This window comes from Blennius ocellaris (assembly GCF_963422515.1).
Source record: "Blennius ocellaris genome assembly, chromosome: 6".
NCBI lineage: Eukaryota > Metazoa > Chordata > Actinopteri > Blenniiformes > Blenniidae > Blennius > Blennius ocellaris.
In genome coordinates this window covers 3925326-3938874 of record NC_137655.1, presented here as the reverse complement: position 1 = coordinate 3938874, position 13549 = coordinate 3925326, and the positions used below count along the sequence as shown (strand labels likewise).

At 40.6% G+C, this 13549-nt stretch overlaps 1 protein-coding gene across 1 annotated transcript; it reads right to left on the bottom strand.

Moving 5' to 3' along the window:
• Positions 1-4132: 4132 nt before the first annotated feature.
• On the bottom strand, positions 4133-8725 carry slc10a2 (solute carrier family 10 member 2; the record flags this gene model as incomplete). The annotated part of the gene is made up of 6 exons (XM_080498113.1): positions 8370-8725; positions 5800-5918; positions 5619-5707; positions 5319-5494; positions 5018-5175; positions 4133-4305 (listed from the first exon to the last, which is right to left on the bottom strand). Exons 1-6 carry the CDS (start codon positions 8624-8626, stop codon positions 4133-4135), a joined length of 972 nt encoding a protein of 323 aa, XP_080354239.1. The 5' UTR covers positions 8627-8725.
• Between the last annotated feature and the right edge of the window lie 4824 nt (positions 8726-13549).

Genomic DNA, 13549 nt, shown 5'->3' with positions numbered 1-13549 from the left:
TCTCAGACTGTAAACCAGTCTTGTTGGTGCGTTCAAGTCACATCGTTAACTCGGACCTCATCCTCAGATTGTGCGTAAACGGTCTTGTTGAATGATCAAGTTCCATCGTAAAAAGTTGTTTTAACTCATTTATTTTATTTTACTATGAATGCATACATGCCGTGGGAAACAATGTAGATGGATAAAAGGCGGTAATGCAACTTTGAGGATGCAAACTACTGTTAAACCTAAAAGAAGAAGATTATTATTATAGAAGAGTATTAAGACTAGCTATTAACTAATATGGGTTATAAATAAGTTACCAAAGAAACACACTTATATTAAATTAAAATGAAGAATCAATGTGAAAATTGAACACACAAAAGAAAATTCTAATACAGGTCCGACCTATTGCTATTTGATCATAGTGACAATATCAACATGCACAATGTTGCAAAAGACTAGAATAAATAATTTACAAACAGGGTAAATTCATGCTCTGCAAATTCACAAGGAGAGCTTTTTGTCAGACATCACACCTGCTTTATTATAACTGTAATTAATACATCTTTGACAACTTTTTCTTTTTTTTAAATTGGCAACAATGAGAGAACACTGTGAACCACCTGGCTCTCAAAGCTGCACCTTTATAATAAACGGTATACACATGAATTTTGAGGCATAATATTTTGCTTTGATAAACTCTGTTGTTGTTTCACAGGAACCTTCAGGCGGAAGTGAGAGTGTCTCTTTTTGGGAGCAGTTTGAGTTCAATCTTCAAATTGAAACAACAATTATTTTGGCTTCCATGGTGGTGCAACCTGCAGCTCCAGCTGTGTGCACACAGAGACAAACAACAACAACAACAACAACAAAAACAGGGATTATAAACTCTGACAACATGAGAGAAAAGCAGTGGCGCAACAATTGGCGACCAGCAGTCTCGGTGGCAAGTTTAAGCTTGTCAGCATTGAGCCAACTGGCAAATCACAGTTATCCACCTTTTGTTCATAAGTACACCACCTCTGCAATCTCTGATTTCCCAAAACATTCCAGTGAAGCCAAACATTTCCGGACACGCTCAATTTCACATACATACAAAATTAGGAAACCTTTGAAATCAAAGTACGTGGCAGTTTTCCAGTGTGTGCTTTTGATGAGGCCTGTCAATGGACAAAAAGAGAATTACTACAGCTGATGTGTGCAATACAAGTTGTAGCAGTAACGCTTCCCTCCACTCAAGTATTTTGCATTTATTTTGAATTATATTTCATATAGCTTTGCCGGATGTGGCAACAATTGTTAACCCACAAACTTGAAAGCCTCATATTAAAACAATAATAAAAAAAAAAAAATTACCAACACAAGTAAAACAGGTACTTAGACAAATAGTGTAATCTCATCAAATATAATTTGCATTGTTACTCATACTACAACTAAAATTTACTTAATGAGTCATTGTTTACCCGCATATTATTCTTGCAGAATGAATCTAATCAGTTCATGAACAGATTGCAAAAGAGTTTCATTCATGCTCTATGGAATATTAACCTGGTAAAGCATACACTTTTAATCCACAAAGCCAAAATCCCCATTCAGCAACTTCCTGTGTAGAAATGAAAGGATTTAACTAAAGAAAAAAAAATTATTGCAATCATCAGAAACCTCTGTTTGATTCTTTTAATGCATTGAACTCTCTGATCTGAGCATCACAAACAAACCCTGAGAGCTGTGCAAATCACTGTAAAATACTTGAGGACAACAGCCCCAAGGAAAAGGACACATGTCTTGATCGCCTCCTGGCGTCTAGTTGAGGTATTTGAATATAACTCCACGAACCTTCAAAATCAAAGTATTGTGTAGTTTGCCAGGTCTCCAGCTTATTACATTTTGGTAGAGAAAGCAGCCAGCAAGTCAATAAATGAGTAGAATGTGAAATCCAATGACACCCAGTACCTATTCCGCCCTTCTTGTTCCCTGCTGAACACCGTTTGTTTGTGCTGCGGGTTAAACTGCTTAATGATTGGAGTCTGCCTGGGGTACCAAACATTCACTTCCACAGTTTCACAATCAAACTCGAAATGTTTTTAAAAGTTGTGTGTGCACATGGATGTTTAAATATGGTAACATGACGAAACAGTAGAGAATGTGTTAGTGAGTAAGAGAGTTTTAGTCACGGGCCACACTTTGGAAATGGCTGTTTTACATTTTTTTTTAATATACACCTACCTTTAAAAAAAAAAAACAAACATAATGTTTTTACAGATAGAGAGGGGGGTTATAACTACAGAGGGAATCTGGGTTTGGAACTACAACGAGGAGGAAGAGAACTTCAGTCGGTGGATTTGGAATAAACTCAGCCAAGAACCTGAAACAATGTCCAAGCATGAGACTTTTTTTTCCCCTTTTTTAAAAGGCTGAGCCTGCATTTTAAACTAGTAAAGGGACGGGGATCAGTGATTAGTCTATATGAGTTTCTCTTACGATGTAGACAGGAGTGTCTGTTTGACTGCTTGAATGGGTGTGAACTTATGATTATAAATGGATTCTAATGGGTATAAATGCTTTCTAATTCTAATTTGTCTCGTGTATGTAAATATATATATATTTTTCTTCTATTATATGATATAATAATATAATATTCGTTATGCTCCAACAAATCTGTTTGCCATATCAAAGACGCTAAAAATACACAATATTGTCAATATTATTACACTAATATGTTTTCGTGTGAAACATACTTTGAAATCCAATCGTTCACATCAATAATGCTGAAAAAAAAATGTTGTTCTGAACGACATTGTTGTTGTTGTTGTTGTTGAGGGGACCACGTAAAGACGTCGGCCACGGTGGGCGCCATCAGACGAATCATTGAGATGAACGCTTCTCACACACATTCATTGTATTGACACAAGGGAGGGACTGACCAGAATGTTGAAAATGAACCATCTGTAACATAACTGCAGTTTTTACATCCTACTCCAATTTGTTTTATTGCTTTTTAAAAATAAGCAATAAAATGGTTTTATACATGCGATGTGCTATCTTGAATCCAGTCCCATAAATGGTGGAAAACATAAACTCTGTTACCAAGTGTGATTTTAATGAGAACAGATTTTTTTTGTTTTAGCTTTAGTTTGAAGCATTTTCTATCTATTTTGGATTCCCGGTAACTCAAACCCAAAAGCAGACTCCAACAAGAGAGCGAAGTTCAAGGAGTTTATTAAAAGTTCAGATCAGGTGACGGTTTTCTGTGAGGACATTCACAATCAAGACGTCGGTCAGGAAAACTTCACTTTATTAGTAAGAAAAAAAAACCCAAAGTTGAACGAGTTGAGCTGAGGTAGCAAACTTGAGTTGGAAAATGTCACAATGAGAATGAGTTTTTCTTCATTTATCGGGACATAGCTGATCGGCCACAACAATAAGACCACAGGAAGCAGGTGGTCTTCAGAGCTTTATGCGCTGGAAGCAGAAACATCTGCAGAATCTGAGACAAAGCAGTCAAAAGCATCTCGAAACGGGTCCCTCTGCTATGGCCAGTGTCTATCAAAAAGTGGTCCGATCCAACAGGAACACAAAGCGCTGCAGAAATCATTGTTGATTAAAAAAAAAAAAAAGAAAAGGTGCCAGAATATTAAATATAGGATTTTATAACAATGTTATACAGCTACAAATTAATGGCATAAAAAAAAAAAAGTATTTAAATAAAAATGATTGCGGCGGGAGATAAGGTGCGAGGATCCACACGAAGCTGAACTGGTTTAGTCATTACTGAGGTGTTTAATGGAATCTGTTCCTCAACATTAAAAACAACATCCTTTCTCATTGCATCTGGCTGTACAGCAGTTTGACCAAACATCTTCATGAGATCGCGGATTGCAGGAAGGACCCGGAAGAAAAAAAAAAAAACAGTTCATCGGAAAAGCATGAAGGAAAGTTGGTTTAAATATTTAGATAAGAATAAATTAATGGGTGGTGGGGGAGCCTCATATCCAAACATGTTGTTTTGGTCAGCCCTCCCCCCCCCACCCCCACCCCCACCCCCTGCGACGTTAACAGTCTTCAGGCTCGATGACAGGAGGTGCACAGCTCTCCTCCAGCCTGCAGGGGCGCTGTGTGTTCAGTCTGTCATTCCTCCAGGCCTGTCGGCTCACATCTTGGTGTTCTTGTCGCTGCTCTTCAGGGCCCTGAAGCTCCCCTCGCTGCCCTCGAAGTCACAATTCTCCAGAGAGCGGTTCTTGACTCGCCCCTCGTCGGCGTTCGCCGCCTCGCCGTCTGAGCCGCCGGCGTCACGTTTCACGTACTTTTTGTACACCTGAAAACCTGAAAAATAAAGAAGACATAGACTCAGAAAGACACAGAGTGGTGCTCACATGTAAGACTTGGCGCTAATAAATGAGCTCTAAGTGGAAACCAGGCCCAGTTAAAATTCAATAAAGAAATAGCAATGGTATACAATAATACATCTAAAATACTACAACATAATAGACAATATGAATCTGAAAATTCAAGTCTGAATGGATTTTCCTGTTATCTTGGCTACAAAACTACCATTTGTGACGATAATTCCTTCAGCTGGCAAGATAAGTGCTTCCTCTTTGTTGTGGTATGAAGGAAAGTACACAGCCGCTGACATATTGTGAAGGATCAGCCAATGCTTGCAGACAAGGAGCAACGGTTGCTGCTTGTGTTTGAATGAGGAACCTTCTTTGCCGGGCTCTCAGAATCAGATCAGACCCAGTGAAAACAAAGCTGAGTCTGCACTCTGGTGCTGAAAGCAGCTTCCTCTCCTCTCTTATCATTGGATCGTTTATCCTGGGAGCTTTTCCAACAACGGGCTACAACATTTACTGGCCTCCAATGAATTTTAAAGTCAACTTCAAACAACAGGAATTGCAACGGATGGATGAATGGAGGGAGGGATAGATGACAGATGGAAGGAGAGAGGAATGGATTATGGATGGATGGACAGGTGAATGATAGATGGATGGATGGATGGATGGATGGATGGATGATCTGCACGTGTGCCTCTTACTTCCTACAAACAAGACTGCGCAAACCAGCTGGAAGATGCTGTAGATGAGTGGGAAAGCAAACATGATTTCCAGCTCAGCGGCACTGAAGGACAGCTGGACAATGGTGCTGCACAGCTGGGCGTTCTGAAAACCCGTTTCCAGGGCGATGGTACGACATCTGAACGAGCCATGCAACGACAAACAACCTTGGTGAATCAGTCGGTCCGATGGGGAACCTCTGCCGTCGCACCGTGAAGCACTGACGGAAATGAAATCCATGAAATAGCGCAAGATTCTTGCGGAGCACCCGCGACGCCTCACCTGTACCACGGCTGACCCACAAAACGGGCCAGGAGGAATCCCAGGCCGAACCCGATGAAGGGGTAGATAGATCCGATGATCCACAGTGACGGAGCGATGGTCCAAGACGACTGGTAGAGGACCCCTCCGACCACAGCGATGATGATGATGAGCAAAAAGCCGGCGATGGACCCGAACTGTGCGCAGCGGGAACACAAACAGTTGAGGCAACCAAGTTCCGCGACTCCCCTCGCCCGAGGAACCCTAATTGTGAGCGTCGATGACGACCGCCGGTCAAAGAAACGCGAACCATTACCCAACCTTGAGGATCTTTTTCGCTTTTTCGGGCCACCGGCGTTTCACATACATCCCCAGGGCGATTGGGATAAGAAGGGCTGCGAGGGTGATGCCTGTGGATAGAGACGTGGCCTTTTTAGGTTTTCAGACTTGATAAGCGAATACATATATATGAATCTACGTTAAAGACGGATAGTGTGCTGACCGATGCTGTCGTAGGGGATCTGGATGGGGCTGTCGGTGGTCCAGATGGAGGTGTACACCAGCAGGCAGAGGGGCATCATCCCCAAGGCCAGGATGGAGGAGCAGGCCGTCATACTGATACTGAGGCAGGGAGAGAACACCGCGTGAGTGCGGCCTTAAATTCAAGACCTCCTAAAAGAACAGTTGTTCTGGGAATCTGCCGTCGTCTGTGGAGGCTGGAAATCTCTTTAGCGATGGGCAGATTCACGTAAACACACAATTTTTTCTCGATTTCTCGAGAGATTTTATAAAATAAAATGTTTTGGGGAAGGTTGACAAATAAACCAAAACGTTGTACGAATCACAGTATATTGTCTTGTATTGAAATGTTGCACATGGGATCATAACGCACGTCATCGTAATGTCGTAATGTTTACTCACTTTAACCATCGTTAGGTGCGAAAGCTGTATTGTTCCTTGTTCCTGATGTTATCTTACGGTAGTATCAATCGTACCAGACTGGGTTAGATTGCACTGCATCGTCATCAGATAACGTCTCGTATTATATGACTTGATTATATGATTCGGAATATTTCCTAATGTATCGTTTTTATTGTTGGACTTTGTTTTTCTGCTTCATCCAGTGTGACGTTGAGTTGCACTTGAGCATTTACCTTAGTTTCAATAGTTCCAACACACTCTTTTGCTGTCGAATCAGTAAAACGATCCCTTGAGGACAAAGCGTTTAGCGCCTGATACAGATTTCAAAATAAAAGCGTCGAAATTGCGTGAGAAGAGTTACGCGTCCTATCAAGCGCAAAAGATGAGGAAAATCTAACATCGGATTAGAAAATTTCGGCTTGTGAGGGAGAAACGTTTGGTTTGAATGTGTGATACTGATATTTCATCAAATTTTCTGTTTCATGTCTCGTGATGCGATTTTGTATCAAACGAAGCATTGCGAGATTGTGTTCCAGCACAATTTGTGAATACAAAGTTTCATTTAGTAAGCTATGCGGTGAAATGTGACAACAACAAAAAAAAAACGTTCAAGATTGATTTGGTGAAAAAAAAACAAAAACATTGCGCCTCACAAGTTGCGTCTTGTCTTTGCTGGAAAAGTGAGAGAAAGTATTTGCTAGTTTGAAGCCTGGGAAATAGAGCAGCTTGTGATAACAGAACAATGCAGCTTTCACCAGGTAGTTTGATCATAACAGAGTATTATTAAAAAAAAAGCACCGGTTGCTGTGTTGAAGCCTGCATGATAGGTGGATCACGTGTTTTAACACGGCAGACTAAAATTTTAACTCACAATTCATACTAGATGATCTGCATTTCCCGCGGCAAATGCATGACAGTGTGAATGCTGCTGGCAAACTGTAATGCTACCTGGGGCCGGTGGACTGTAATGATTTGTCCTGCCGGACCGTCTCTGGTCTGGAGTGAGAGTTGAAACTTTTGAAATGCTACCTGCGGCAGGTAAACTGTAATGCTTTGTTCTGGCGACACGTCTCTGGTATAGAGTGAGAGTTTAAACTTGTGCAACTTTTTGAAAATATGAAACGTTTTGTAACTTGTATATTTTTTAAAAAGTTCAAACAGTTAAAAAAGTTCAAACGGTTAAAAAAGTAGAAAAAAAGTTAAAAAAGTAGAAAAAAGTTGAAAAAGTTTCAAAAAGGATTGCCAGAGTAGAAGCGATTTGAAAAACGTACAGAATAAACAGAATAATAATAATAATAATAAAGATTTGAATCTCAAGAGTGTGAATGTCATGCATTCACACTAATTACGGACAAATAGATTGGTCGTAATCAATTGCAGGGGGTCGGAGGAAGTAAATGTCTTGTAAAGTAACTTAAATATATATATTTAAAAAAACCTCACCATTAATAAGAATTCCTCCTACAGTAAAGCAAGCTGCTTCCCCCGTACATAAAGCATCATTCGTTCACAGCTGTCCTGTTTTATTCCCATAAATACCCGTTAATTCCCATGGGAAAGTTTCCAACTCTGAAATATTCGCAGAATTTTTTTGCAAGCCTAATTTCACCTATTGACAGAAACGTATTAGACGTGAGCAGATTTGCCTGCCAAAACTCTGATAAACAGTTTATCTCGGGTCAAGTTAAAACACGTCAATCACACCTAATCAATCAATCAAATTGTATTTGCATAGCCCTTTACAATAACCCAGTGGAACCCAAAGTGCTTTACAACAAAGCTATACAAACAATACATTAAGAAACAAATACAAGAATAATACAGAAGAACAATACACAAAACACGGGTGCTGACTGTGGGAGGTGTGACAGTGCTGCAGGTTGTTGGAAGCCTTCCAGAAATTCATAAACACCGAGCATACAGAATAAATACACTGCTCGTGATAGAATTAAAAGCCAATCTTAAAAAAAAAAAGTAAGCGCAAAGGAAGCGTGTGAGGAGCCAAAACATGTGTCCAGACTAAAATTCTCTGGATTTTAGGATACTGTTTATACACACGACTGTCATTTTTTTCTTTTTTTTGCTTGATTCCTCAATTACTCTTACTTTGTAAGAGCCCCCCCCCCAGTCGTCAGGACGCTCTCCCCCTACCTGAGGTCCATGTCTCCATCCAGCCAGTAGCAGATGATGTTGGAGCCCGAGCCCCCGGGGCAGCAGCCCATGATGATGATCACGATCGCCTGCACCGGCTGCACCTCGAAGGCGAGCGCCAGGGCGAACGCGATCAGCGGCATGAGGCCGAACTGGCAGAGGAAGCCGATGGCGATGCCCCACGGCTTCTTCATGTGGCCCCACAGCTTGTGCACCTCCACGGTGCAGCCCATGGAGAACATGACGATGGCGAGCATGACGGTGAGCACGGCGCTCAGCACCACGCCGAGCACCTCGTTGAAGTCGCTGGCGGGCTCCAGGCAGTCGGCGCCCGAGCAGACGGCGGCGGACGGGTCACAGGTGCCCATGGTCGCCGCGCGCAACGCGGACATTGGGACGCACGCGACGAGGGGAGGACGAATAAAGTACAGAAAAGTGTGTGTGTGTGTTCTGGGTGTCTTTGTGAGCGTCTTCCAGGCTGGGAGGCGGTTTGCTCACTGGCAGTGGCTGTCAGATTCCCAAAAACAAAAACAAAAAGACCACGTCACCCGCGTCCCGTCCCCCCCCGACCCCCCGTGGAGATATCCAGCGGTGACAGTGACAAGCAAGAGTCCCGCTTGCTTTACCTTTTTATGCCCTCGCTGTGGCGACTGGGAGGGAGAAAATGTGATGAGGGATTTTTTTTTTGTTTTTTTTAAATAGAAATAAAAAATTAACCAATACTTTAATGTTTTATGGGGTCAGTGTTCAGCAGCTCCAGCATATAAAAAAAAAAGGAGAATCATGTTGAAATGCAACAAGTTATTGCGCCTTTTTTTTTTTTTTTTTTTTACTGCCGCACGGCTCTTAAAACTTTATTGGCCGGTTATGATGCTGTGCAGCATCATCACACTGCAGGGATGCCTGCAGACGTCCACGACACAGAACACCACGTACGCTTTTCCCAGCAAAACCTTCATAAATCCTTCACATTTTTTTGTTTAAACCCAGACAGTAAATGGCTTTTACACTCAATATAAATACTCAAAGTGAGGAATTAAGCTGTTATTCTGGAAGGATATGACTTGGAGCTCTGAAGCCAAAGTAATTATAATTATTCCATTTTAAACAAGAAAGATAATTCTATATAATTCTGGATATCAAAGGACAACCCGACAGTGGAGGATTGGCACAGTGTAGTAAAGTTAAGTGTTTTTCCCGTCCCAGGACCCTGAACTGGAGTAAATGTTTGATAGATTAATAGACTAGAACACAGCAACATCCCCACCTTTATTTTGTATATCCTCATCCTGCTTTGGAGTAAGATGGGATTTCTTTCCTTTTTTATTTGTTTTGTGTCGTTTGGATGAATTTAAAAAGATTTGCTCAAATTACTGAAATTATTCACCCCCCCCCCCTACAAAAAAAAAATCCAAAAAATCATTGTCTTGTGATTTGAAAAAAGATTTTTGACTTCAAGTATGAGATATATTTGTATGATGAATTCTGAAGTCCTGATAATACTCCCTGTGGAAATGCTGGCCTACACCCCTCATGACGACACGGAAGGATTTTTATTTATTATTGACATGTTTACCGATCCTGGACAATGTGGACATTATGGAGACATTTTAGCCTGAAGTTGGCTCTATTAAACATTGAAGACTAAGGTAACAGTTAGTAACACTAAAGTATAGCTAAAGCTGGGTATATTTTACCCGATTTCCCATTAAAATGCTTCTCATCAATATATATAAATAAGTACAACACCACATGCCAAAATGAAGTACTCTGCTTTAATTTTCCACTTACAACTTCTCCTAAAATGAAAATAATGTATAATGGATGGACACTCGTAAGGCTCTAAAATCAGTTAAAACATTTGGGAACTGTTAAGCAATAGTTCCTAAAGAAATACTAGTAATAATGGAGCTGGGAACTTGTTCTACGGTCCACCCTGTGGGAGAGATGAACAAAAAAAAAAAGGCTTTTATTTTAACGAGAGGGGAAAATTACCATCGTTTTCAGGTGAACTGTCGGCGGGATGAAGGTAAGCCAGTTATCAGGTCACATTCCAGCAGGTCTGTTGCAGCTACTCACTGTGGACATCATTGGCAAGGTCAATTAGTGTGTTTGTTTTCTGGTACCTGCTCTATGTTCACGCCTGTTCAGTGGTTAAAAATTATTTGATAAAAACGCAAGTCTCTGTGTCTTATCGTGCAAAAAAGAAGAAAAGAACCTCAATAAAAGGAATTAAAAACAAAGAAGAAAGAAATACTCAAATGAATCTGTTCAGTCCTCAAACTGGAAGAGAAGTAGCTCAACTAAATGAGCCAATTGTGCTCCTTTTTTTTTTTTTTAAATAAACTTTGCTTATACCAGCTTTTATAAAAACGTTGCAGCAAAGAACATGGCACAATTATCATAAGTCACTTTCTTGAAAGTGAAAGTCTCTTCATGAGGATCGACGCAAAGATGGATGGATGAACAGACGGATAGGTGAGGGATGATTGGGTGGATAATAATAATAATAATAATAAAGGAGGATTGCATGGGTGGATGAAATGATGGATAAATTAACAACTGATTAATACATAAATAAAACATTAGATTGCTAGTTTCCCCGTGTGCCTCTTGAGCTGTAAGCGATCTGGAGGATCACCACGGAGCTCGCCAACGAGCCGATTTTCCCGCCATTAAACCTCCAGACAACCTCTGGTGGAGCGTCTCGGGTAGTGATGAGAAACCCGACTCCTCGAACGGACTCACGGGTTTTTGAGTCGTTCATCCAAGTGAATCGGTCATTTGAGTCATTTGAGTCATTTGATTCAGTTGCGCATGCGCACTATTTCCACCCGCTCCAGGACCTGGAGGCTCAGCTGAACTGCGGCATGAACCAGGGGGAGAATCATGTATTCATAGTAAAATGATGAAACACTTCTGAGGAAAATAAACAATAAGTACACATTAGTTTTTAGTGATCCTGGTCTCCTTATTCTAGATTATGTGTGTTGTTTTTGAGGTTTAGTTGAATCAGAAAATAAATTAGATAAATGATTAAACTGAATAAATACCTGGCATCCAGAATGGCAGATATACAGTATATATTAATGTATACATATGTTTTTATAGTTTTTTTCTTCCAACATTCTGATTTTCTTTTTTTTACTAGTATCAATAAATAACGTGACGTTCATAGGGCAGAACTAATTATAGGGGACAATATTAAATGTAACACAATACACGCTACAGTGGTATTTTAACATTGTTTATTGTGTATTTATTCATGTATTTATCTCTACAAGCTTTGTGAAACAAACAATGTATTCTTTTTTTCTCCGCCGTCACTCGGAGATTTTCAGGTGAGGGAGGGGGGGAGGGCTCACCGCTCACCGCTCATGAGGTGAACGACACAGCGGAAGTGCTACTGACCGATTCGGTGAACGACTCTTTCGAGTTTCGAGGGGAGTCGGTCATGTGCGCTGAACGATTGAAGGGAGGGGAGTCGGTCATTCGTGCTGAACGACACCTCCAAGCTGACTCGAGTGTGCTGAAAGCCTCATGTGAATGTCAGGAGCTGGAAGCTGCTGTGCTTAGCAGCTAGCGTTACAGCTACAAGCTGCTTTTAGCAGAAAAAAAGACAGAAAGATAAACAATTCTTTAAATGCAAATGTTTATTTTTTTTCTGTCACAACCTCAAAGGTAAATGTGAAACATCACAATGAAACGTCAAAAACGCAAATTTGTAATAGAAAGTAAACAGAAACTGGAACTTACACTTAAATGAATAAATACGAATAAAACAACTATGTGCAAAATGTAAATGAAGGCGTTTCACAAATTATGAATTAGTGCAAATCTCGTAAACAATCTTCCAAAGTAAATGCAAATAAAATTACAATATTTTAAATAACAATGAACTTTCACCAGTGCAATGTAAGAATAATAAATAAACACAGAAATAAAATAAGAATAAAAATAAATACTATGAATAACAACTATTTAAATAATGTCAAATGACGTGCAAATGCAACTGCAAAAAACAATGGCAAGTGAAACATTCAAATTTCAACAATGCAAAAGGAGAACAACACAACTATGTACAAAGTAAACCTCTCTGAATCCTCCTTACAAATTTGCATTCAGGAAAACAAGTTCCCGCAGTTTTTCAGGACTGAGCCTATTTCTCCTGTCAGTGAGGATTTGTCCAGTTTTGGAAAAGATCCTTTCTGAAGGCACTGATGTTGCCACGATGCACAGTTTGGTTTTCATCACCTTCACTGTGTTTTTGAATACTGGGGCTCGAGATCTCCACCACTCAAGAAGGTCGGCCGTTCGGGGAAGGAGTTGCTCAGATAGGAAGCCTTTCACTTCCAGCATTGCCTCTGTATGGGGGTTTTGGACCCCTGGTCTCAAAGAAGCAACATGCTCCTCAAAATCAGCCCAAATCTGAGGAACTGCCTCAGTGGGAGCAGTGATGTGTTGGCCAGGATCCCCTTCATCAGTACAGGGTGGTGCTTGTGGCAGTCTTATAATTCTTGATACGGCTCCCACCAGCCGGGTCACAGCATCGTCTGCGTGTCTTTCATGCACGAATGCATGCTTCTTGAACCTGGGGTCCAGAAGCGTTGCATCTGCAAACAGACTAATTTTCTCAATTCCCCCTAACCTTTTCGTCAATTCAGCCATCAGGATGTCAACCATGCCCCTGATTGGCTGGTGGGAGGAGAGATGTCTCTGCCGATGCGCAATCACCCTTTGGAGCCCTCTCGCAAGCACAATGGGTTTGGAACCCGTCACAAACCTGAAAAGGCAGAAGACACAAATAAATATATATTGCAATTGGATACTATGGTGCTCAGAATTATCATTATGCAGTTATTAATAAAGTTCTACTTCTAATTGGACCTAGTCTTGGGCACTGCAAAACTGTATCAATATAGGATTCATCATGTTAAAATCGCAGCATTAATTCTCAGTTGTATTTTTTTTTTTATCATTCTAATATTTAATAAATGTTTAGCATTCTGTTACTGGAAGATAAAACTTATTTTATTTGGGTGTTATTTTCTATCTTAGCTGTTGACAGGACCAGTATTCGTTTGTTCACATTGACATGCATCAGTATTCATTTGAATAACAAAATCAGAGTTTAGAAATTAGTTTCATGATGGATTTATGAGCTGCTTGAGGAAAGATGT